The following is a 27449-nucleotide window of genomic DNA, read 5'->3' on the forward strand; positions in this document are numbered from 1 at the left end:
ATAGCGTTGGAGCGTTTAACTTTAGCGACCGACTTGACGCAGTGAGAAATGACAGATGTCCAGATATATGCATTCACTTTTTATTCATAAGATGGGATTATCATTTTTTACATCTTATGCACAGCAGATACAAAGACAAACAGGTTCTAAACCACAAACTAAATTCCTCCATCAGTCTAATCCTGCTTCCCATTTCAAAATGCCCCCACCCCCCCAAAAAAGCAACCCTTTGTTTGTAGTCCAGTTTCACATTCTGACAGATCATTTTACAGCAATCTCATTTTAGCAGAATGGCACAAGCCACGTTCAGAATACTTCCATGTTTTGACAGATACCCACTTCCCCTTTAAACAAATTGCACTTTTTCTTCTTTAAAACTACTTCAACAGGATTATAGGCTCAAAAACACCAAAAACACAAGAGACGACTAAACATACAACTTATACAGGTTCATTATTTAGTTGCACAAAAATGCATAAATATACATTATGCAAAAAGTACAAAAATATTTGTACTTTCCTTTACTCAAATAATGACAAACATTGATATGATCATAAGGACTGGGATTGTCAGAACATAGGGATGCATTCACAAGGTCCATGCGAGATAAGCCATTTACACAACAGCCTAGCTTTCACAGAGGTAAGACCAAGGTTCTACAGATAAACAAAACATTTCGCTGTCTAGGCCAAGGAAAAGCGGCAACACACACTAAGAAAATTAGGATACACAGAACTCTGCGTTCTAAATTCATGCCAAAAAGACTTTAACATGCAATGACTTATAACGCTTCTAAACCTCCCAGGAGCAGCGGTAACTCAGGGAAGGACTAGCTTAACAACAGTTACTTCAATGCATCAATTTTCCTCAGCAATTATGAGCCATGGAGTTTGAAAAGGTTTTGCATGAGGTTTTTTTTTTTGAAGTGCTAAGATGGTACCACAATAGTTGCCAAGATAAGCTCAGATTGTCGACAGCAAACTGGTCTTAACTCAGGCTCCCCCAGAGACAATCGGAAGGAGATATAAATACTGTTTGCTTATAGTAATGCACATTTGTCCATTAAATAAACTGATTAAATTAATGCAGAGCTTGGCAAACCTCACTTCAGCTGGACAAAGGTGTGGTTTCCAGAGGCCTGAAGAAAAAAAAAGGGGAGGAGACAGACAAGACTATCAGTTTTAATGCCAGGTAGCTTCCCAGTTTAAAAAACCAAAATTATCTAAGACCGTGTGAGTGCTCAGACTTCCCTTTTCCATCTGTGGTGCTCAGCCCCAAAACAACTGGTTCAAATATAAGTCAAACATCTTAACAGGACATTTAAAAAAAATAAAATAAAAAATTGGAAAAAAAATGATCCAGTTACCCAAACTGCAAGACACACTGCTAGTATATCCTGTATACTCAAACAGAGGCAACTGGTGCATTTGCTGGGGACATTTCAGCTGTGGACTAATGGACATTTGATGCATTAGTAAACATTTACAGCAGAATGCAGACTGACCCCAAAAGGAGGGGAAAACAAACCCGACAGTATCTGTTCATGGTAAAGTGTCAGCCAGTCAAGAGTCCTACAATAGAAAAACTACATCACTGGTCTAAAAGTTCAGTGTGATGATAATCACCTATTCTGCAACAACGATCATACCCCTCTGCTGGAAACACCCATTCATGCACCAAATATGTTAATCCTCAGCTCAAACACCTGCAAAGCATCTTAAAACAGATGAAAACTGCTTCAAATGGGCAAAGAAATTCATTTAAATACACAAAACTATATATAAGAAACAAAAAGCATAAGAGTTGTGTTTTAGGAAGCCATTTTACATTATAAAAAGATCAAATTTGAAGCCTTTTGTAAAAATGTACATCTTTAATGAGAACAAATGATTTGGGGCCGAGTTACAGAAAGGCTCGGGAAGTCCTGGCTACATTAACGTCTTACTGGATTTTGGCAATAGAAATCAGAATATTGCCAGCCCTGTCCTTTAACAGCTAGTCAGATATTCAGGCATATGTATTTGTGTTTTTTATTGTGCTGTGTTTACTTATAAATTATGATGTGTCATTATGCAGGTTTCAGTATGTATGACATCAGGCTAGCAGCAATAAGTGGGACGGGTGACAATTCTAAAAATACTGTTTGACCAAAGGTTACTCACTAAATATCTAACAAAACTGCCGGGACTTCCATCCAGGCTGGGAAGTCTCAGAGGGAGTAGGGTACCAGCGCATCTAAAGAAACACAAACACAGTCATGTACACCAGACCAAAACCAGGCTTCAGTGCTTCAATCTACAATTCTGCAGATTAACAATTAATACTCTGAAATAATACTTTTATAGGCAGGTTTAGGAGGACCAAGTGTCCCTTTAAGCCCTAGTCACTGAAGCCATGGGAATGTGGGTCACGTAGCTGCTCATTCAGGACAAGTCCTGGAGTAATTAACAGGCATGGAAATGTGGAGAGGTGAACTTCTCCGTGTGTTAAACATTTCCACAGGGTAGGAGCTGGTATGTCTGTACCTTTCCTTACCTGTGACTAAACCTTAGAAAATGAGGCCTCCTGTTTCTACAAACCATTATAGGCCACAACTGCACAGCCAGAATGCTCAACATAGTTCTGCAGTTATCAACACTTGTTTGGAGACATGTCGAGGATTTTCTGGCCGTGTCGTAGATAAAACACACAAAAAAAAGCCAGGCAGTGGAAGAGCATTAGGATCTGGGGCATTTTAGGGATCTTTCATCAGAATGCAATTAAAAGCTTTCCCTCCTTTATGTTCCTACCCACTCAGCTTATCTTCCAGCAGGAACATAGACAGTAAGTTGGCACCTCCAGAAAAGGCCATAAGGTCCGACAATTTCTCCAAGCAAATGCCTTACATTCCTGAGCCCTCTGTGTGTGACAAGATGGCCAAAGTAATAGCTGCCTACTTTACAGTCTAGCACTCCCCTGCACTCCTATTGCAGGACTGCATTAGCTGACAATGAACTTTAAATGACCCAACATGAGAAATATTTTCCATTGCTATTGTTACTAAAAGCCCTGCCTACTCCCTGGTAGCTGGCTGCACTATTGCTCTAGCAAATAGAGTGCAATTAGCTTACAGTGTAAACACTACACATTTCTGTACAGATTCCTCATCCTCCATTCATCAGAAATAGAGTTGAGATTAAAAACCAGATTCTCTCTCTCCCCCCCCCACCCCAAACACCAGCTACAGTCTACTGTAAATGCAAAACTTGCATCAAACACACACTTTAGCCTCACACATGGATGCGTTTAATATTACAGCGTTATTCCATGCTGAAAACCAAATCACAGGTTCTCATTAGTATGTGCATCTTTAACCCCCCAGCAAATACAGAATGCAGAGAAATCTATACGTCACGTCCACAAAAATGTATCTCTCGTGATCAAAAACATAAGATTTAAAGCGAGTACTGTATTTAAAGGTTGCACTCAAAATGCACAAATCTCCACTGATGCATAACCATAGATGAGAACCTAAACCTTTGACAATTTAAAAATTGCCCTGTGGGGGATTATCAAATATGATCCTGATCCCAGAATTTCCAATTTTAAAACATCTTTTTATTAAAAGATCTTGGCTCACCGTTTGACAGGACTACAAAGTTGCACCGACAACCTCAACTCAGACTCGATACCGTCATCCTTTTAAGCGACACATGCCGATGCTGTAACTGCATTACCTCAGAGGACCACTAGGTTTGTTTCTAGAAACTGAACCTCTGCTTTCAGCAGCACAGTTCTGGATCCTGAATCTCAAGGTCTTAAATTTTTTGGATCACATTTAATTTTACAGATTAAATGGACAAACTGAAATTAACACTTGTGCAAGAATCATGAATTTTAGGTTGTGATAGTCAGCATTGTATCAGAGTGTGGGCATTAATCTAACAGAATTCACAGATGGGGATGTTTAAAAAGAAAAAAAGGAAAGAAAGAAACACACCGGTTGGTCCCTCACCTGGGCGTGGAGGGCTGCGGCTGCAGCGGCGGCCGCTGGGTAAGTGAAGGCTGCGTGAGGGAGGCCTGGAGTCAGCTCAGTGGTATACAGAGGGTAAGGAGTCCACGCATCCGGTGACGCTGGGATCAGTGCTGCCCCAGTCAGATCATCTGAGGAAGCACAAGGTGGAAGGAAACAGAGCTGACTGACCTACCTCTAATGGCTTTCATCATGGCTTTATAATAATATTAAAAAACAAACAAACAATCGACCCAATTTTTAACAGTCATTGTTCTTGAAGTAATAAAGTTTTACCTTTTAAAAAAACAAAAACAAACATTTTCTATGTGAATCAGACAAACTACAATTTGATTGCAAATTAGCTCACTTAACTTTAGCATTGGGTCAATTTGTAAAACTAATAGGAGCTCTAGTATAAAAGATCAGCATAAGATCCAGTCTGGATGCTGCAAGTGCAACAATGCAGTGTTACTGTGTAAAATGCTTGATAATGTTTTGTGAACTGATGTTTTTTTTAGCCCTGTTGCTTCACCTTCTTGCCCTTTGTGAAGAAAAAAAAAAAAATCAGTGGGGAAAATATGATCTGAAAAATTGTTTTCAAACCCTAAAGAATCACTGAGGTGTTCAGGCAAAGAGCGCAGAGACGACTGCTGACTAAAACCTGAGGGTGGAATTTCCCAGCTGGACAGAAGTAAAGCCGCTGTCAAAAGACTTGAGATGACGCATGCATGCAGAGGTGAGTTAGTCCTTCATTTGTTAGAAGTTTAACCTACAGGCATTTGCCTTAAAAAAAAATTCCCACAATATCCAAAGTTTGTTTAAAGAAAAGGGCAACAAGGACAGCTATGTACTGGCATTGTCAGGGTGAGAGTGGATGAGAGCCTAGAGTGGTGCAGCGGTAAGACTTACATGGGTCCCGTGCAATGAAGTGTGCTCCTAGAGCAGGGTGGATATTTGTGGGGTTCGGTGTGGCCATCAGCTTACTCTTTGCCATCTTCGTGTTGGCTTTAGCAAACTCTAAGCGCAGGGTCTGGGGACTTTCAGGGTCAAAACGGATTCCCTGGGGGGAGAGACGGAGGGAGGGAGGGACACAGTATCGTAAGGGAGGTGGGCTCAGTTTGCGGGGCTGTAGCTCAGTCTCACATGGCGCCCTTTCCTTAAGCAGAGCTTAAATAGTCAGAACGTATCCTTCAAGCTTCCCTTGAACCAACTACTCTCACTGGATGCTAACACACCCGCTCCAACGTCACTAAACTAAAACTACTCACAAAAAAAAAAAAAAGACGTCAAAATAAGGGCAGATTGAAGGACACTTCTGAAATATTTCAAACACGCTTGCATCTCTTTCTCCTCATGACAAAAAACGGAGAGCGCAGGCGACCGCAGGTGATCAGTCACGTGAGCTCAGAGGAGACGGGGATGAAGAAAAGGGCCAGTGGTGAGACGTTGAGTGTTTAAGTTTGTGGTTTGACCCTGCTTGTGTTCTTGTGCCCTAAGCGTTGTGCCCACATGCAGGTGAGTAGTATTTTGGTGTATGTGTGTGTGTTTGTGTGTGTGACTGCTGATGTGTCTAAGAGGTGATGCTCATAAGGAATGCTAGGCTATGAGAGAGAAGTGTTAGATACTGCCAATGTGGGCTACTGAGTGACAAAAATAAGAGTTACACTACAGAAGATGTGTCCATATAAACACTACACATGTGGCTATAGAACGAGTATTACAGTAAAAGCAGTGATATGCAAAATGAGGAAAGCTACACAGGACTAAGAAGGATGTGTATCAAGGTCAAAGTAAACTACCGTAAGGCTACGGGATTCTGGCCTCTTTCCAAAAATGGCCCTGCCATTGAATTATAAAAGACAAAATGGGTTGGCTTCGAGAAATTTTTAAGAAAGGGTCCAAAAGACTTTCAAGTCCCAATCACTCTCTTAGGTTAAAGCAAAGGTTAGAAAAAATCTAATTACATTTACGATTTGTTTTATTAAATAGAGGGAAAACAGAAGACTAAAAACAAGCCGTTGCTTACATTTAGTGCATTTTTTGCAGCTTCAGCTCCAGACCGACTGTCAAAGGTTACAAACCCGACAGGCTGGAAGAGAAAGAAGGGAGGAAACACGCACTGTGACAACACGTGCCGACAAAGCTACAACTTGACACACACGAGCACCATCATTTTCTTCAAATATCACACTCATTATTTTGCAGTCACAATATAATGATCCTGATGAAGTAGGAATTTCTGTGTCTCGTTGAATTAAGAAGAAAACGAGTGCCAACACAGCCTACAAGTTTATTTAATATGGCATTAAAGCAATGATGAAGGCAACTCACCTGTTTTGATGTTAACTTAATCAGTGACCCTTCATAACCCTGTGGGGAAGAAAGATAGCCAATTATCCACCCTGGAGTCACATGCAGGAAGTCAAGCATGAATGTCTCACTATATGAAGAGAAGTCTGCTTTTGTGCACCTTCACTTTGAGCTCCGCAGCAGACCATCCCACACTCTGTGACAGTTTCATTTATATTTGTCACAATCAAATTACATGCACATTTCCAACAGGTGAAGCCTTCTGCAGTTTGACTACATGTAGAATACTGAGTCAGATTTGTCTTCAAAGCTAATCAAAGGAAAACGAGGACTGTAATAGGCCAAGCATGTGCTATCAGATATGCAAGATTCTCTTTTGCATTAGTTTAATAACAGCTTGGGCATGACTTCCAAATAAAGCCAGTTTAAGTAAAATAAAAAAATAAAACAAAAACAGCACAAGGTTTAGGAATTTACTCCTGTTTTAACTAAGAAATGAAGGGGAATTTTGCCTGACTAAACTACTGATAAATGGGATCTTTCCTAAACCTGATTTACAGCTATGGAAAATTAAACAACTTTTAGTGGCTATGATAAATCTTTAGCACCAGTCCAAACCAGACTCAGTTTCAGTAATTCAGAGCAAGAAAAGAGGCAGAATAGGTGAAGTTACAGCACTTCTCTTTAGAAGCTCCAGTATAAGGACAAAGTCTTTATTTAAATGTAGTCCTGAATGTAAGAACTGAGATCAGATTAACCCTATCAGTACACAATGAGCAGTGTTTGCCTACTGTAGATGTAAAAAGGGCCAAAACAAAGCAGTGTTACAAGTACAATCGGTGGTTTCACAATGCACAAATGTTAGAGGAAATAAAAAAAATTTCCCTACACAGTGGGCGAGCTGGGTCATGGAGAGGATTGGTTGGCCAATCGCGAGAGCTACTCATTTACACATTCCACAAGACCATCCATGTGCGAGGGATACCACTTCCAATTTGGTTAGTTAGGACAAGGGTGGGAGGGGTGTTTTCCGTCAGGAAAAAAACAGCAATGGGTGAACAATAATGTGGCCTCATTTCCATATATGCAAATATCTGGACTTCCATTAAGCGCAGAAAGGAATTGGGTGGGCTTAGTTACACTAAAAAAGAAGCATGGTACGGTCTGGCTGTTCATAGGCACTTGAAGAGATTCTTCACTTTTTCATGCAGGTAATCTTTATAGAAAGTGTCCACAGGTCTCTTCCAGAGCCTGGCACGCAGGAGCTACCCTTGATTTTTAAGTAGAGGGACAAATCCACATCCAATCAGCTGATATTACCCAAATGCACCAGTGCAGTTTCACGACGTGCAACACAAATTCCATCACATGTACCTAAAACTGCATTAGAAACGATAGAACTTACTTTAAAAGGTCTGAAGAGAAGGTAAAGTTCCCGTGGCTTGATATCGACCGGTAGGCCACTGACAAACAGTGTTCGTACCTGCAGACAAAAAAGAAAGATGAGGGGATCACATTAGCAAATTTTCTGTGTTTTATTAGACCACTTATCACTCAAAAGATTTAAAAAAAATCTTGATAATTACCAAATACCAAAAGAAAGCTCAGACCGTGGAAATTTGAACTGACCTTTAAAACAATTATGGGTCTGCTGTTCCAGTAGCAAGAGCTTCACAGACCTTTCCTAAATTACTTCAGTGGCTAAAATGCTGAAATACTGCAGTGTAAAGTTGTACTACAAGAAAAAAAACATTTCAGTAGATGTTACTTTAGGCCAATGGCCTCAACTTCCAGTTTATCTGGCCAACAAGAGGCCTCAATTCTTCCCGACAACATTACTTTTAAATGTCACAAAGACCTACAATTATCCACTGATGAGTGCGAAAGTCATTTTTGTACTGCAGTTTCCCCCTTTTATGTTAGTCTTAATCATGCTGTGACCTCTGAAAATTAACAAGTGAACCCTTGGCTGGGTCTCGAACCTCAAGTCAGGAATCGCCAGAAACCCAAACAGAGCTCTGCTTTATTTAAGGGATTACAAAATGATGAATCAGGAATAATGAGTCATCGATGAGCGAAAACTGGGAGTACAGCGTTGTTTCAGCCGTACATTTCTCCAACATGTTACACAGAAAATGGTGAACGTGAAGCTGTAGAGGATCTTAAAGGCCATGTGCCCCCCCCAAAAAAAAGAAGCCTTGAACCTGCCTTGATCAGATACTGAAATCTAGTGCTGTGTATAATCCAGTGTGGGCAGGAAAATGAACAGGGCGGTGTGAGGACCCATTAGTTCCCAGCCGGTGGGAAGGCCCACAGTACAATGGGGCTGCCAGAGGAACAGCACTGGACAACAGTGCACAGCGTGACACCATTTCCTTCCTCTGACCCGCGGCCCCAACCCTGTCGGCCCTCCGGCATTTTTCAGGTGCCGCACAGCAGCAATTCTCAGCTCTTTACAAGTCAGCATATACAGCGACTGAAAGCTGGCCCAGCTGGACACAACTCAGTGGAGATGTTTTAATTTATCCTCCAGCTTCTCACCAACAGTGCCTCCAAGATGGCAAGCATATAGAGCTGGAGCTGCGAGGAAGCCCGTGCACCCTGTGTGGCTTCTGTAAAATTCACAATAATCAGTTTTACACAGATCGATTTCCAGAAACAAGCAGAGTTGTTAATGACTGACAATGAAGCCTTTTCAGGATTCAACAGATGACAAAAAAAAAAAAAAAAAAAAGAATTAGGAGGGGGAAAAAATTCCTAAATGTATTCTTTGCTCCTAATTATGAAGAAAAATGTTAAAGGAAAATGGGCTGCAAAAAAAGAAAGAAAGAAAGAAAGAAAAAAAGTCAAGTGGCTACTCAAGGCTTTGTTGTAAGACAATGGGAACAAAGGAGGAGGAACAAAAGGCCTGGTGCTCCCCTCAGTGTCTCGCTATAAGGAGTCATTAAAGAGGAAATATAGCTGGCCACACAGAAACAAGAGTGGCTGCTGAAAATAATTTAAATTAAAAAAAATTAAAAAGGAGGGCTTTGAAAATAAATATCACACTGCAACATTTTTTTTAGGTTCTAGTTTTATGGTGACAAAAATGACAATGGCAGATTTTTGTAAGGGGGGTGCAAAAAACAAAACAAAAAAAAACGCTACACTATTCACTGTGAATATGAATTTTACTGGCATAAATACAAATAAATGAAATGATAACAAGTTAGTTGCGTTTTCAAAGAAAAAAAAACGTCTACAGGATATTTCGAAGACAAATCTAATTTCCAAACCTATTTTTTAGACAAATTGTTAGATTTGACATGCTTGCATGTCTCACAAATTCACAGAATCTCAAAGGATATGAAGAGAAAAAAACCCAAAACAGACGGGGTCATTTTTAACAGAGTCTGCACGCTGCTGCTAACAATCTGCAAACAGAGGTAATATTAACGTGTAAAACGAGGATTAGTGAAAGTTGACGCTCACAGCAGCACGTGTTCAAGTAACCATTTGGAAAATATTAACGTGTGCGCAACTTTATGAGGCTCCTCAGGTGGCGCGGCAATGCCCCTTTAATTTTTGTTCATCATAAAGCGCTTCGGGACCGACTGGAAGAACGTAAAAGATAATTTGGGAGAAGTCTGAATGTGCGGCCGGAAACAAAGTTTTCATTAAACGTGAACGTGACCGGGTCACAGCCCTGCGCGCAGAAGAAATACAACTTTGGCTAAACTCACCTCCTCCTCGATGGAAACGTTGTTATTCGGCTCTGCGTCAGCTTTCAGACTCATGTTGACGGTCGCGTCGGTTGCTGCTGCTGCTGCTGCACAGAGGATCAAGTTTTTCCTCGTCGAGTGATATTTCCCCCAAGTGCGTCTGAAGCTGCAGTGAAAGTCCTGGTGGCGTTTGAACTTGAGCAGAGAAGATGTGCCGAGGTGAGTCTGTGCGGACGAGGACGGCGAAGTATCCGAGGATAGTTTAACAGCAGCACTGCGAGAGAGAATCATTCATAAAAGGGAGGAGGAAAAGGAAAAAAGAAACACAGACACGCGCTAAACTAAAGGTGAGAAGGTGGATTTGTGCTCCGTGTGTGAGGGTGAGAGATGGGGGGAAGAAGTGCGCGTAAAAAACTGAAAGCCTCCGCGCTCACATCAATGCCCTCAGCTGTGGGACTGTGCGGAGGAAGAACAAGTAAACTTTTTCCTCATTGGAGCGCGTCTTTCTCTCTCCCTCCTCCTGAGCTCCCCCCTCCACCCCGTCTCTCCTCCTCCTGCTGGTTTTCAATTAGGTCATCAATTATGTTGGAGTCTGCTGTGAGCCGTAATCAGGCTGTAGATCCGCCTCAGCTGTTGCAGGAAGACCCGGCCCCTGCGCCGCTACATCACCGATTCTATGGGACCCCCTCGCAGCCAATGGTAACGACCGCAAACCCGTTAACTTTATCGAAAATTAAACTACTGTTGGTGTTGCTGGCATTAGCTATATGCTAAACTCATATGTTTGTTCTTTTTTACTCTTTGGCCTGCAACTTCTACGACCTTTCCCAAAAAGAAAAGAAAAAAAATCTTTTCAGCAAATATTAAGCGCCGATTTTTACTGTAATGTTGAATTTGTAGTTATATATTTACTTAACGTGTGTTTCACGATTAAGCGAAATTCTGGTCTTTACATAATTGGATGTATAATTCTGCTGCGCACTAATTTAGGAGATTATTGCGCTTTTGCTCTTTTATTCACCGTTTTTTTGGTGACGAGTAAAATACAGAACATTATACAGTAAAGTGTTTTATAAAGTGAAATTGTAATAAATATAATTCAGTGTGTACCGATGGCAGAGGCCATTTCAGATTTACAGTCAAGTATATCTTTATATGCCCTTTTTTTTTTTTTTTTTTAATCTCTTGCTGACACTTTTGCTGAAGGATGAAGGTAAATGTGGTATTTCTGCTTTTCCCATTGAAAAACATCTGAATACCCATTCCAGCACTGACTGCTGATTTTAGGAATATGACAGAATGAGGACATACAGTGAGATCTAACTCCTCTAATTTAGATCATTTTGAATATTTCTACTATATCAGAGTAAAATAACAAAACTGAACCGATGATTTATGGTTTACCTTAACCTTTAATAGCTGGTACACAAATACTCAGAAATGTAGAACTTAAAATGTCCTCTTAAAATATATCACAAGATGCAAGCATGATGCTGAACAGCCTAAAATATTTTAAAATGTGCTAAAAAAAAGAGAGAGATGTAATTTTGCTGATTTTGTGTGAATTTGGTTAATAAACTGCAAAATAAATGAGAGAACAGGGCCTTTTTAAAATGTGATATAAATGTGCATCATAGAAATGTTGTAACCTCTACTAATCTAAACAGAATCACGTAACGACGAAGAAATAATAACTGAGTGTTAATTGTTTGGGCTCAGGTTGATGTAAGACGGGCGTGGGTGGAGGGACGGCTTGTGTTGTGTATCGAGGCTCAGCACTGGATGCGAGCCCAGCCTACAGCGTGTTTCCTCACAACAAGTCAGCTCTCAGAGGCCAACTGGTTTCCTGACTTTGTATAGGAATACAATCAAGCCCACGGGGCGAGAAGCAGGGGGGTGGACCGACGTATTCTCACTAAAAATAGTGAAGCTGCTTTTTCAGTGTGTTTCTGCACACACTTAACCCAAGTGCTTAATACATGTACACACATATTGAAGACAAAGAAGAGTCCAGTCGCTCAATGAGAGGTGAGACATTTCAACACAAGCAAGAAGGTATTCGTGCAAACCCTTAAACAACGAAAAACAATCTGTTTATCGCACTGTGATCGGTGTGCGACTGTATTTCAATGGAGGCCTAATTTTATAGCTTGCAGATTCAGTCTGAACCTTTATCCTGCACTGTACATCAGCAGCAAAGTGATTTTCTGATCAAGACACTGGGAATCGTTTCCTGTTTCTCTTCTCCTAAAATATACACATTTGCTTCTTTTTCTTTGTTTTGCATGACTTTAAATGTTTAAATATCTTTGTATTTTTCAAAAAAAAAAATTGAAGACAATTTCAAATTTTGCATATTAGCTGAATATGAGAAAATAATAATTTGTTGCTGCCCTCCATAAATTTGTGCACAAATAGGCAAACTTTAATGCTTATAAAAACTGAGAAACTCTGAATAAAGCAGCCTATGACTGTTATTATCGTAATGGTTCTGACCAGTGAAATTAAGGATTACAATCTGCTCTATAAACTGAGATAAAGATAAGTCGGGTTTTAAGGTTCTGTTCTTAGTAAGTAAATTTATCCTTTAAGATACAACTCATGAGCTGCTTCACATCAATTAAAACCAGCAAAACAAAAAAACATACCATCAGAAGTAAAATGACACCAGGATAAATGTAAAAAATGGAATTACAATAAAATGCTACCCAGTTAATATTCTTATCACTGGACAGGTACTGGACTTACACAATTTAATGGACGTTTACATTTTACTCAAATCTCCTTCCTAAAGGATATGTTTCTCATTTCGAGACGAAGCTCCTTGCCACAGGATGTAGTTCTACAGTTTATGGAAATGGTTTAGGGAGAAACTAACTCCCCCAGTATACATTAGATAAGGGGAAGTGTGGCTCTTCTCTACCAGAAGCTAGCAGCTAGATTATGCTTGAGTTTGGAAGATGTGAAAAAAATGACATGTATTATGTTCTGTTTGTCTCTTTAGTAACGCTCGCTGCATACGAAATGTTAACTGTGTTGCTGAATGGTCATTAATTTATTCAGCTTTTTCCATTTAAAAAAATGAAAAACATTAAAAAAACATTTAAAAAAAAGACGTGCGTACGTAGATAATAGAACTGATCTGCATCACATTCAGTGATCATTTTCTGATGTTCCCTTTTACAAATATCATTCATTACATCAAATTCATGTATCAATTCCATCAGTTTGCCAAACCATTTTAAAGAAATAAAAATAAATTGCTTAGAAATCCGAAGCAGATGACATAACCATTCAAAAAGCAAAAAAGAAATGTCATTGAGGCTCTAAACCTTTTATGTCACAGCCATCTTCACTGCTAAAGATAACTTTGTGCAGATGTACCAAACAAAATATGTCTTATTTATTATATGTCTCTTCGGCTGATTTTAAAAGAACACTTGATGTTGTTTGGAGGTGCACTCATAGACCTTTGTGCATGGAGGCTTTACATAATTGAGGGCTGAGCCATTTATGGTTGAAAAGAGATGTTTAGTTTTATTCTTTATTTGTGGATTGCTTTCATACATTTGAGTATGTTTTTTCTGAGCTGAAGAAAAATGGGAAAATCAGTCTGCTCTTCTGGACTGGATGAGTGCCGCCTGCTTTTATTGATGAATGCATTTGTCAAAAAATGTTTCCTTTCAACTAAATCAGTAGTTTCAAAGTGGTCTTTTCTGTGTAGCATGATTTGTTTTTTATTATGTCTTTGGTTCCACTCCTTGGGCTACTGTCATTTTTGATAAGCATATAGTACAATATATGAATCCAAAATATTAGATCTTGCAAATGCAACATCCTGTCTAGTGATCTTCTCAGTTTAATCATATCATATCATATCATATCTATTTTATATTTCACATGTTAACAAATGTACCATTATTTAAGCTATCTCCTGTGATATTTCAACGCATTATTTAACCTCACAATCTCCACTGTCCTGATGGGGGTCCTGCAAACATTGTTCAGAATTTAACTTCAAATTCTAGTTTAGATTGTATTTTTACTAAACCACAAATCATAGAGAAAGTTAAAGGACATGAATTTTAAGGAATAATTCCAATTCAGGAAATGTTTCAGCCATGAATATATGGATTTGTATGTTTCACTGATTGTAAAAATGATTTAGTTTCAATCAGAAGACACTGTGGAATAAGACATTAATTAACATAAAAAAGTGCAAAAGTAGATTTTAAATATGGCTCCTGGGCATTACCATCAATAAAGTGTCTTGTTAAATTACCCTTCATTGTATCCACAAGATAATCCACACAGTTCAGGACCATTAAATCAGATTTTTCCGCCCTCTCTTTCAAACCACAAACACCTGACAGAAGCAGAGCCTGTATAGTGCAGAGGCTCTGGATAAGCCTCATGTTTTATTTGCGAAAAGCGGCCCCATTGTCCCATAAGTCACCTCGCACAGCACTCTTCTGCTTCACGCCACACTGAGCCTGTCCTAGTGCGTTAGCGTCACCCGCTGCTAAAGCACTTAGCTTGTGTTCTCCGTGTCCTCTGTGGTGCAGCCAAACATCCATTTTGAGGTCCTAGGAAACTTTGAAGCTTTTTCACCCACTCACTGAGCGAGGGAGGCGCGGGATACATTTGTGACGTTTCATGAATACTTTGTCCAATAAATAACTCCCTTCATGAATACATTAAAACCAATCAAAGGCGTGGATGTTGCTAGGCTTTCATTCTAGACCCCATATAAACTGAATTTGCTTTTATTGAAAGAGCTTTATGCCACTAAAATGTGTAGGATGCTCTTCACCAGTGATAGCACCATTTATCCATTTGGTTGCCACATTTTTCTCCTGCCTTTTTTGCTAACACTTGTCAGACATTGTCACACCTGCTGTGAGAGCCAGAGAGGACAAGAGCGGGATGACAAAGCAGCTTCTTGTGGTGGAAATCAATCAACCCGCATATACTGCACTGTGCAGATACATGCACCAGACATACCCACACTTCTACGTAGATTCATTGGGTATAACGTTTTACTTGTTAATTTCCATTTAAAGAGTAAGCAACATTTGTTGAGTAGTGGAAACAGCGGCCTCTGTGGCTGAAAGTATTAAATACTGGATTTTGGTTAATTTAAATCTGCTGGTCTCAAGTTAAAGTGTTAAAAGGTCGACAGTCTATCAGCAACTCATGGAACCAAAAAGAAATCCTTAATTAGCACAAGTAACAGTTAATGCTTTCATATGTCACATCTTTGTTGTTGCAATATTTATAACAAACAATGTGCAAACAAGGTGAATCATTATTATTATTATTATTATTATTATTATATGTATTAATGGCTGAAAGGATAGAACTAGCTTCATTAGTTGTTGAATGATTTTTAGCAAAGAACAAACACACCCTCATCCCCAGACTCTGCTTCCTCCTCGGAAGACGTGTCAGTGGGATTAAGGAGGTCCTCGAAGTATTCCTTCCACCGCCTGACAATTTTCTCAGTCGAAGTCAGCAGCGCTCCACCAGCACTATACACAGTGCGGGTAGAGCACCGCTTTCCCCTCCTGAGACGCCTGACGGTTTGCCAGAATCTCTTCGAGGCAGTCCGAAAGTCTTTTTCCATGGCCTCTCTGAACTCCTCCCACACCCGAGTTTTTACTTCAGCCACTGCCCGAGCCGCATTCCACTTGGCCTTTCAGCTGCCTCCAAAGTCCCACAGGTTAGCCAAGCCCGATAGGACTCCTTCTTCAGCCTGGTGGCTCCCTTCACCTCTGGTGTCCACCATTTGGTTCGGGGGTTACCACCACGACAGGCACCAACCACCCTGTAGCTGCAGCTCAATGCGGTAGCTTCGGCAATGGAGATGCTGAACATGGTCCATTCGGACTCAATGTCCCCAGTCTCTCTCTGAATGCTGTTGAAGCTCTGCCGGAGGTGTGCGTTGAAGATCTCGCGGACTGGGGCCTCTGCTAGGCGTTCCCAGCACACCCTCACTACGCGTTTAGGTGCACCGGGTCTGTCCAGCGTCCTCCCCCGCCACCTGATCCAACTCACCACCAGGTGGTGATCAGTTGACAGCTCAGCCCCTCTCTTTACCCGAGTGTCCATAACATATGGTCGCAGGTCTGGTGATACGATTACAAAATCGATCATCGACCTGCGGCCTAGAGCGTCCTGGTGCCACGTGCACTTATGGACACTCTTATGTGTTTGTTATGGCCAAACTGTGATTTGCACAGAAGTCCAATAACAAAACACCACTCGGGTTCAGATGAGGGAGGCCATTCCTCCCAATCACGCCCCTCCAGGTCTCGCTGTCGTTACCCACGTGAGCATTGAAGTCTCCCAGCAGGACAACAGAGTCTCCAGGTGGAGCACCTTCCAGCACCCCTCCCCCAGGGACTCTAAGAAGGCTGGGTACTCTGAACTGCCGCTCGGCGCATAAGCGCAGATGACAGTCAGGACCCGTTCCCCAACCCTAAGGCGCAGGGAACAAACCCTCTCATCCACCGGGAAGAACCCCAACGTACAGGTAGCAAGCCTTCTGCGGGTGGTGGGCCTGCGGGAGGATGAGCCCATGTCCCCTTTTCGGGCTGTGACATAACACCCTTAAGACATTATGTCTCAGATGGCAAAATAAGGCATAACATCGGTCACACTGGTCCACTATGTTGGGTTCAGTTTTTGATAAATGAGACTTTGAGAAGTGAACTCTGTTTAATACCTTAAATTGTATAAGTTACAACCTATTGTGTACCAAAGTGTACTTGAGCATGGCCTTATCCCACCATTAGCAGGAGAAGGTGGAGAAAGATTGAATCTAAAGTCTGCAACATAGTAATTCAGCCAATAAATCAAGTTATGAATATGTGAAAACCTAAGTTGCACAGGGGCAAGACTGCCACTGAATTTAAATTTTTTGCAATGAAGATAAAGATTTGTCCTCCATTTATCCAGTTTGCTCACACCATCTTGAGATATACCAAGGGGTAATAGCTCTTTAGCCGTCGCCTTGTTGGTGCAAAAACACTATTTTATGTCTGTCGAACTGTGTCATGTCTGGTATTTTTGTATATTCCAGTAAAAAAATTGTAATAAACTTTCTGTTTTTGTGACAGGCTGCAAAGTGCCTAAAGATACAACTTAAAATTGTCTTTTTGTTAAGTTGTCTGTTATGTGTAGACACAACACTGCTTCATTCCTTGAGTTAGATCCCCTTTTTTCTGCTGAATGATTGATGATTGGTCAGTGAAGTGAGCTAAAAAAAGAAAAAAAATGTACTCCTCTGCAAATGGTCAGGTACACAGACTTGACTAAAAATGAATGCAAAAGCAGATGTCCAAAAAAAAAAAACCTTTCGGAATACTTGGTCAGGACCACTTTAAAAAGAAGAAAATAAATCCTGGCTCCTTGTAATCAATATATAAAGACAGAGGGGTGGCCTCAAGACTGTTGCACAGCTTTGTAGCTATGTGGATACCATGCCATGTTTACTGTTGGGTTTTACAACAGCACCTGTACTCCACACAACTTTTAGTTTCCTGATAAGAACGGAGACATTATTGACTGAAAACTCCCCTGGATGACTCATCACTAAAATCAGTTTTATCGATCAACCCACAAATCCCCCGAGAGAAAAGAAGAAGCCCACTTCTGCTGTCGCTTCAACAACATCATATTCAGCTTCTGAGAACTTCAGTTCTTAGAATCTCACTTTGGATGAATTTTAGGTTTCATGACAGAAATCAGTGCATGAAGTTTTTTGTTAGTTTGGGTCTCTAATTCTCCACATTAACACCTGATAAAGGGGCACGGTGTCGTGTTAATTTTGTTTAGTAGACTCTTGTTCATGTAATAAAAACATTGTTTGCAAGAGTATTTATTGATTATTGTTTAATTGATAGACCTCACTGTCTCTCCAAGGTGCAGCACATCTTTGTTACACTGATTGTGGACAGTCACCTTATCATTTTCATGAAGTTTCCTTAAGCATTTCCAAAATTGAAGGTTCGTTTATGCACACAGCCTTTGAAGCTTATGCCTATATATAAGAAATGACGTACTACTGGCTTCTTGGATGAAATCAAGGTGGAAGAAGTCCCGTCCATCCTCCTGTCTGTCCATCCATCCAATTCAGAGTCGGGGGCCTGGCCCAGCTACCATAGGGTGTGAGGTCGAGTACAGCATGGCGGTGGGTGTTACTAGCCACTGTAGCACTGTGGGGTTAGGTTAATTGATGATTCTAAAGTCCTTTTTTTATTTTTAACCAGTCTTAACGCAATGGTCAACCAGCAAACCACTCAAACAGGAAGTGGGCAGTGATGCTACCAAACAGGAAATGAGGTCATTTCTCAGCAACCATTTTAATGCATTGACACCAAATTAAATGCAAATTTTTGTTTGTCACAGACACAGTACAAAATGTAGCTTGTGTCAGAGCTCCGGACATAGCCGCACCATTCCAGGGCTTGGTTTTAGCATGGGTGGTCTAGCCAGGACCCTCAAACTTGTGACTCCCGCTCCAAAAGTGTGTAGTCTTACCACTACAGTATCCAGCTGCCCAAACTTGGTGTACGGACTTCCAAAAGGCCCTACAACCATGGTTTAAGCATTTTCATATTGAGCTAACATGGCAACCAGGAGCTCTGCTAAGTTGCTTGGTCCCATCATCGCTGTTTGCAGCTATATTTAGTATCTGTTAAAAACATCTATTATAATTCATTGCAGTGGAGGAATGAAAGCAGACAAACACAAGACTTTTTGCATTGCTGGTTTCTTTTTCTTTATTATTTTTAGATGTCAAACCTTTCTTCATCTCTCGCTCCAGATGTACAGCACTGACCACTGTGGTAACATCCCTGTGTTCGCAGCTTTACTGCAGAGGCCTTTGAATTTGTAAATTACTGAAGTGTCAGCATGAATCACCTTTTAAGAAAAACAAGGTCTCGGTTACATCAGGACTTCGTGGCACAACAAATATGATATTCTATCATTGCTACACACTGTAACCCCAGTTCATTGCCTCCACCACTCTTGGATCTCAGAATTGTTATGTTTTCCAAAATGACAACAAAGTCGGTGCCAGCAGTGACTATGTTTATTGTTTCATACAAAGCAGAAAACAAAACTGTGAGCTAAAAAATGTTCCGAAAGATTTGCCAGATCACGGGACTACTGCGAGACCGTGTGTTACATATTGTTTGCAGCTTTGAAATAAAAAAACAAATCTTTTTTTTTCTTCTTCTGGCAGTCTGTTGGTCTCTGTTTTTCTCACACTCGTTTTTCAGTCTTGCAGAAATGACAGAGCAGAGATGATCATGTTCTTAATCTTATAAGGTATTTCCTATTATGCTGAAACACTCCCACTTTGAGCATTCCTAGCAAGAGGAAGTGCAGAAGAAATAACCCGCCGGGACCATTTAAATAGTAATTTTCTCATGAAGTCAAACTTGCAGATAAAGGGGGGGGAAAAAGTCCACTGAGATCTTCCTCATCATGGGAAAATGTGAATGAAATTGCTTTTCTGAATCATACTCCAAAATAAAAGTCAGCAAATTGAACACGGCAAACTGCCTGACTACTGCACTTTAGAGGTGGTGCTGTTGTGAAATGCAACGTTACTATGAAGTTAGTGAAAAACAAACACTTTCACAACATCCTCCCACAGAATTAAGGCCTTAACTTCCTGTTTGTGTATGGAGTATGGGACACGGAGGGTTATGCTATTTAAACCAAAGGGCAGCAGATTCCCATCTAACAGGGGCTGGTGGGATCTGAAAGTCTGCTGCCAGCTTCTCAAGGGAATGAAAAACGGGTGGGAAAAGTTAAAATAAAGGAACTGAAGTAAAACATATGGAGCCCCCCCCCCCAAAGTTCAGCTGGGAAGAGAAGAGCCATGTGGAAATTCATATTTATTTTACTTTTTGGCAAATGTGCAATTAAAAAAAAAGAAAACAAAACAAAACAGTTTCTTCACCAAGATGGTTACATTGTTTTTTCTGTGTTGGTCCAGATCTTCACTAAAACTCCAAATCATTTGTCTGCCTGTTACTGAATGAAGCATATAAATTTTTCAAATAATCCACTAAAGCTTAATATGTAAATAAAACAATCATGCTGGAAGCAGACAAGTGAATGAAAAGGATTTCATGAAATAGGCTTCAGGGATGGACCTCCAAGCAGCGGAAAGACACATTAACTAAACTATGTTGTTGCTTCCTTAACCCAATCTCCAATCTGTAAATAAAGTGAATGCGCTCTCATTCAAAGTCTCTCCAGAGACCAAATAAGATGAATGCGTAGCGTGAATGACAGAGAAAATATGAAGGAAAAACTGGCTGGGATCTTTGCTTGATGTTTTATTGTGAGGATTTTCTGTTAAAATCTTTGCTGCATGTAATATTTAACGCTAGTAGGAGGATGGTAGAGGGTAGCTGCAGATAACTATTCCCTCATCACAGGGATTTCCAACACGGGAAGACCTTTAGATAACAATCAGACCCCCACCCTTCACCCTTTTCCTTCACTTGTGGGTACTTTTTGTAGCACCCAAAACAAGCAGACCATCTTGTGCCGCACATTTAGACTGTGTTTGAACACTTTTTTTTTTAACTGTGAGACATGATAATGTTCTGTTTTTGGGCAGCGCCTCTGGAATGTAAACGACCCGCTGCCCACTCATAAACAGAAGACTTCATAACAGCTGTGTAGCAGTGTTAGGGGGCCTAATGAAATACGGTTAAATCTCAATTTTCACTTGTAAATCTCATCACATTTGCAGTCATTTATTGAACGATAACATTATTATTAGTGATTTCTCACAGGGAATTTCTTTAATAAACTCATTTCCACTTGTTAGACTAGCGGTGTGTGTGATTGTATGGGTTTGTGTAAACATTCTGTAGACTTTAGCCACTGAACTAAAACCGTTTGTCTTTTCTCAACACCCCTTACTCTTCTGTTTTAGTCACTTTCATATGATCCAGATGTTTTGTGAGTTCCGTGTGTTTATTAAAGCCAAACTAACCAACCTCAAAGCACAAACTGAGTTATATTTCATATATTTATATTATATATATACTTTAAAGCTGGCCTGTTCAAAGATGGAACATCCAAATATGGTTGAACAAATGTAAACCCCTTGCAGCCCATATACTTTTTGTTCCCCAGGATGTTACATATACAGGCTCTAAGAGGCTTTCAGAGCGCTGTGACGACAGTTAAACGGGCCTCTGTCTACCGCCAGTGCAAGCCGAGAGCTGCGGTGTTCTATTTTTGTGGTGTGACGAATGAGTCAACTGTGGAGATAATATGAAAGTTTCCAGCAAATCACTGAGGCTATAACCTGTGATGTGCTGGTTTGTAACCGGCAAAATGGGTGAAATATGTGACGTTGAGCGTGGCAAGGTGCAGAAGCTCAAGCAAGTTTGTGACGCTAAAAAAAAGGAGTGAAATTCAAAACCACATTTCAGGTTTCTTGAAAACAGAGAAAATCTAATGCACTTTTTGACTTCATACCAATATACAAATACACATAATATCATCACAGAATGAAAAGCGACTCGTTTTGTAAGAATTTATCCAGAGAGCTTGGATCAATGGATTTTATTTAGCCATCTTAAGTCCAACTTAAATCCAGACTGAAATCTTGCAACACCCTCTGAGTGGATTGCCATTTATGTTTTTTACTTATGTTTTTATTTATGGTGCCCAGATGTGCTCATGTTGTCAGTGAACTGAGCAAATAGCTCTTGCTACTAAAGAACATTCTAGCGATCAGTGCACATGTATTGGACGGTAAACAGTAATACGACCTGTTGTTGTAGCTACTGCTAAGAGCACTTCAGACAGATAGCACTGAAGACAGTCCAATGAAGGAGTTTTAAGAACAAAATCAGAAGACATCCTGACACAAAAAAGCTAACGTGCATGAGTCAGGATGTCACCCACACTGGCAGCCAGTCTGAAATGTCTCATTGAGTTGAGGCATTTGGCTACTCTTGGGAAATACACTAATGATTAAGTAGTGGACCACCTAAATATATACACCTGTAGGAGCTGCTCAGCCATGGAAACCCAATCCACAAAACTCCTGGTACACAGTTTTTCTGCTGATGTTTTATGCCAGAGGACCTTTGGATCTCTGCAGTTATTGGGTTTAATGAATTCATTATGTAACTTTATGTGTTCAGACACTTCATGGCTGAGTTGCTGAGTTGCACCTCATCCTTTCACAAATGTTTGTAAAGGCAGGCTGCATGGCTAGGTGGCTGACTTTATACACCTGTGGTAATGGGACAGAAAATGCCTGAATATAAAGATGAAGAGGTGTGACCTAATACTTGTGTTTCTATAGTATAATTGCAAACCACATGAATGCATTTGCATACTTCTCTTATGAAAGTATTCTGTCTATGATTCTTCAGTAGTTTGAAACAGCTCTTTTAGTTTGGGAATTGTCAGAGTCTGAAGTGTGTTCTACTGAAAAGGAAAAACTCAGAGCAGCTCAGTTAAACAAATGCAGAAATAAACAATACTTTTAGTCAACTTAGTTGTAAATTCTAAACTGTGAGCTATGAATATGAATTTGTTCCTTTTAAACAATATGAACTAAACTTGCCCTTGCAAAACTTGAACTTGTACAACACTGGCTAAATAGGGATGAAAAATCTTGAAAGCTCTTGGATAGCGTCACATTCATGTCACTGTTATAGATCAATAATAATAATACTAATAATAATACATCTGGCAATCTCTGGAGTCTTCATTTTCTATAAAATTTGTAGGTTAAAAATAATTTTAACCTATCCAACATCCAATTGAAAATTGTTCACCTGTGAGAAACACTGCTAGCAAAGATTGATTTTTTCTATTCGGCAGGCAGCAGGCAACTCCATTTATTATAAAGCTGTTGCCATTTCTCACCAGTCCGTTTCATAAGTAGACTCACTTGGATTGCCTAACCTGATATATTAATGTTCATTCATGTAGATTTGCCATTTTTGTAGCACCAACTGCAACTGATTTACTACTAAGTTCAATTGCTGCTAACGTGCTGGTCATCAGCCCTATCAGCCTCATTTCCTGCCTTTTCCCATGACTAACCTGGTTCTCTCTCTTGTTCCACTGCCTTGGATTACAGCTGGTGATGCTAGTCCTTGTTGTTCTCCATGACTTAGAGGGACAAAACCTGCAGCAGGTGGACAACTGCCTTGGTGAGCTCAGCAAGACTGCAGAGTAGAAAAACAACTACGAAGTGCAGTCTGTGGAGTTGGAGTCCATCTGTGGCAGGAAAGACTGCCTGGAGAGGCAGCTGGTTATACTATCAGTGACAGTTTTCACAAAGTGTTTGCAAATGAACTACTTGGAGAGAAAGACCTTATATAAGGTAATTGTTTACTCTGTGTGCCTTCTTTGGGATGACAGAACATTTAACCCCCACTAAAACCACAGGCACAATCCAGATCTGTGAGAACACTTTTAGCAAACATTGTACTCTTTCCTAGATGCCAGCAGGGGTGATTGTTTATTGTTTATCCTGATTTATTACATCAGAAAACATTTTCCTAGTTTTAAGTTTTAATTTATTTAAAAAATTGTATTGTGTATGACGTGTCTTCATTCCTCGGTCAGATCCACTTTCCAGACATCAAGATGGTGACAGCCAAAAAGCCCAGTGAAGGCTACATGTAGCCACTGGCGGTTAGTTAATTTCAGTTTTCCATCCGTTATAAAGTGTGTGATTTCTACCAATGTTTAATTTGCAAATGTTAGCATGCTATCAATCTAAACGTAGCCATTATATATGCAAAAGTACTCGTCACTGTTAACATGCTAGCAAGATGCTGCTGCCAAGATGATCTAACAGTGTCTTAGCTATTCAGTCAGATCTACTCCTCAATGCATTTTGAGATAAGTGGGGCCAAGCATAGATATGCCTGAGAGTTGCATTTCAGAGGTGTTCAGAATCAGACGCTCAGCAGTTAGAAAGTTAAAAAGGAAGTATGTCAAAAAACCCCAACATCATATGTTCTTTAACCATGTTTGCACATACTTCTTACTTCTTCTTTGTTGTCACATTTACTGTGTCCTCAGCCCAGGCTTGAGTACGGTGCAAGTCCTTTGGTAGCGATGGTGGGTAAATCTCAAAGAGCATCAATCATGTTCAACGCACATTCTCCTGTTCCTTCTCCGCGCCACAGATCTCAGGCATGGCTCTCATCTAATGGACAATAACAAGGCAGTTAAGAGCAGCAGGACCGAGTTCAGTCCTACTCAGAGACACTAAATCAATCTGTCCCAAATAAACACCAGGCTTTTACGCCATTTGCTCATCCTGAAGCCTGAGCTTGGAAAGTAACATCTCTAATTTATTACAATCCAGCTACAAACGGATTAAGACTTTATGTTACCTAGAAGTCAGACTGTGCTGTCAGTGCACTCGTGAGTTGAAATATCTTTGCTCTTCCCCACATTTCTCCTGGTTATCATTTTTCTTTTCCGTGAAATCTAAACATGCCTTCCTGGAATTAGGAGAAGCTATTTTTAGGGATTCAGCATATTTCAGACAAAAAGGGAAATGTTTAAATTCAGACTTTTTAAAAATCGTATTTTGCACAAATCTTTGCACTTCTTAAAAACCGACTAATTTTGTAATTTTCTGATTAAGTTCAAACGTCTTCCAAGGTTCAGACACACTAAAGGATAAAATGAACCCCTTTTCTTTTAATTGTGCTAGCTCATTTATTATATTAAGCTTAATTAATTACAGTTTAGCTGATATAGGTTTAGTGCAAAGAGAGTGAGAGCTGGCAGTTTGGGGAGACTGAGTAGTAGGGCAATCGAGCCTATGTTATGAATTATAAAGATGTGGTATTAAAAAAAAATCATTTCAGTACTAGCAGTGAACTAAACGTGTTCACTCTGGACAAGAAAACAAGGAAATTACTTTTTAATGCCATTTAATTAGTCTTATGCACAAAAAAGCCACGCGCCAGTCAAAAAACATAATCTGCAAACAGAAATGCATCCTTGTGAGGAAACATCTGCTCTATGTGCACAAATATGTTCCGGCAAGCACGGGGATATGTGGCCGTGCACAAATACTTTGGTTTCTAGGTTTAATGGGACAGACGTGGCAAGCACTTCTTGACCTTTTTATATTTCCTTTTGGAAAATTTGACAAGAAAAATCAACGTTAATAATTTTGTTAAAATTTCCAATCATAGTGTCTATAAAATGAAAAAGTTTTTTTTATAGGCAGTAACGGTGAGGCACATGTGTACACAGATTTATGACAAGTGTAATCACACAGAGACCTTTCAGACGAGGAAACGTCCCCAAATTTCATCAGAGTTTGAGTTTTGTTGAAGACGGTTACTGTAAGAACTATGCTTTTAACATATTTTGGACAGTCCCTTTTTCAGAATTTTCCATCTCTTCCATGTTAGAGATGATGTAAACATAGACATCTACTATGCTCTAAAACATAATTTGTCACGTGCAGTATATGTTTACAGTCTAGAGACTGGTTGTCACACATAAAGGTTAAGTTCTTGCTTAGTTGGTTTCTTCTAAATGGAGCTTTTTCTTTTCAAATAGCTTTAAATTGTCTCACATTAGGTGTGAAACGTCGCAAACAATCAAAACCAAAAAGGAAAAATCAGGTTGCAGTTTGGGGCTGGAGTCACTCAGCAGAAGTAAGAGTGCAGAATCAGTGAGCAGAACTAATTTCATCAAATATTAAACTTGGTTTAGCGACTCGGCTGAGCATTGCAGAATTCCAGAGAGAGTTCTCCCCCAAGGCTGACTGCATGAGGAAAGCTGAAGGATCATGGGACATTTCATACAGGAAGGACTGAGGGTTGCCATTTTGAGAAGTAATTAATACAAAACATACATATATATATATAGATTCTGTTCGATATATATATTGGCAATATTTAGTGACGAGGCAATAAAAAATAACAAGAAAAATGCTGAAAATTCTTGAATCAAATCTAGTTAAAAACATTTGAGTAAAAACATCATATTGTGGACATTATTTCATTTTTTGGCTTTGATTGATTGATAGAAATATTTTGTGTCTTACTTTATTCATTTTTCATCAACATTCTGGATGAGTTCCAAGAACACCTAAAATATATATGGATATATGATGAACTTTTAAGCACTAAGGCAGTCTGGCTTCTTTGATGCAAAGTTGTTAAAGTTATCTAAAAAACAGCTCTCTGAACATCCAACTCAATCCTAGAAAGTGCCGTTTGTTGCAAGCTATTAGTCATCTTCCTGGCTGTTCTTGCACTAAGCAACTGCATGAATTTTATTTGGAGAAAGTGGAGATTCTGTTCTTCCGGTGAACATTTTAGGCCCAGAGCAGGTGATGTGTAGAAAAGTGGGCGGGTGGGGGGCTTTAATGGCTGAACAGAATCAGAGAAAATGTTTTTGGAGGTAAGATAAAGTGCATTACCCACGGGCAACCAATAGGTTGGCACTATCCCATCGCTTTCCATCACCCCCACTCAGCTCCGCCAGCTGAGGCATACTTAGCACCATTCATAATGCATACTCACCCTCCCCCCACAACCCGGCCTGTCATGGCTCGTTCCCTTCGACAACTCAGCCCAGCTCTACTTTTGCCCCTAAGAGGATGCAAACGGTTGCATAATTTAGATGCTACCCGCTGTTTTCAGGGCTCATCTCTTATCAAAAATGTAACACACAGAGTTTCTGGGGGACTTTTATCTAAAAGGGGGCAATGGAAGATGCTCTAGTTGAGACAATGGACTGAGACATCAGCTAAAACTTCCCAAACTTTTTTTGTGCAACTTTTCCAAACTGTGATGATGTCATGTTTTGCTGCCTACATGTGTGCAGCTCATAAAGCCTGAAGGACAAGGAACAGAGACATACACTGTACCTTGAAAACAAAAGCAGTGTAGATTCATTTGAATGACCAACAACAGAATTATATTTAAGACTAAGCTTGCACAGACATATCTGTTGTACTTTATTAAAAAGCGAAGGTTTTTTGCTGCATTTGTGGTTTTCTGTACAATCTGAAATCATTACTTGACATAGTGAGTGCCATAAATTGTTGGAAAATACAATACCTCAGTTGATTTTTAAACAAACGATCAATATAAAAGCCATGGCAAGAACTTTACTGGTGTCCAAATCCACAATCTGGTTCATTCATATAAAGCATAAATGCACCAGCCACCTCAGCAACACTAAAAGGCTACAAAGACCACAGAAGACAACTGAAGTGTATGATGACAGAATTATTTCCATGGCTAAGAAAAATATCTTTAAAAAATCTAATCAAGTCAGAAACACGATTGCCATATCATTGTCAAAGTTTACAATGAAGAGACACCTTAATGAATGAAAATAACGACAGTTTACAACAGGGTGCAAACCACCGGTTACAATACAAGAAG

The 27449-nt window shown here is 40.0% G+C and overlaps 1 protein-coding gene across 4 annotated transcripts; it reads right to left on the bottom strand.

Annotated features, from left to right (window-relative positions):
• Positions 1-66: 66 nt before the first annotated feature.
• Positions 67-10554, bottom strand: LOC146394056 (RNA-binding protein, mRNA-processing factor 2a). Of its 4 annotated transcripts, none has more exons than XM_084944341.1 (8): positions 10027-10554; positions 7710-7787; positions 6326-6364; positions 6021-6083; positions 4904-5054; positions 3980-4143; positions 2163-2235; positions 67-1138 (listed from the first exon to the last, which is right to left on the bottom strand). In XM_084944341.1, the coding sequence occupies exons 1-7, from the start codon at positions 10294-10296 to the stop codon at positions 2170-2172; spliced, it is 831 nt and encodes a 276-aa protein (XP_084800467.1). In that variant the 5' UTR covers positions 10297-10554; the 3' UTR covers positions 67-1138; positions 2163-2169. The 4 variants fall into 4 exon arrangements, with proteins under 4 accessions (XP_084800467.1, XP_084800528.1, XP_084800676.1 ...); XM_084944402.1 differs by having other exon boundaries at positions 3995-4143; positions 10027-10552; XM_084944550.1 differs by lacking the exon at positions 2163-2235 and having other exon boundaries at positions 3995-4143; positions 10027-10553.
• Between the last annotated feature and the right edge of the window lie 16895 nt (positions 10555-27449).

This window comes from Perissodus microlepis, chromosome 1 (genome assembly GCF_051167445.1).
Source record: "Perissodus microlepis isolate ML-2025 ecotype Zambia chromosome 1, ASM5116744v1, whole genome shotgun sequence".
NCBI lineage: Eukaryota > Metazoa > Chordata > Actinopteri > Cichliformes > Cichlidae > Perissodus > Perissodus microlepis.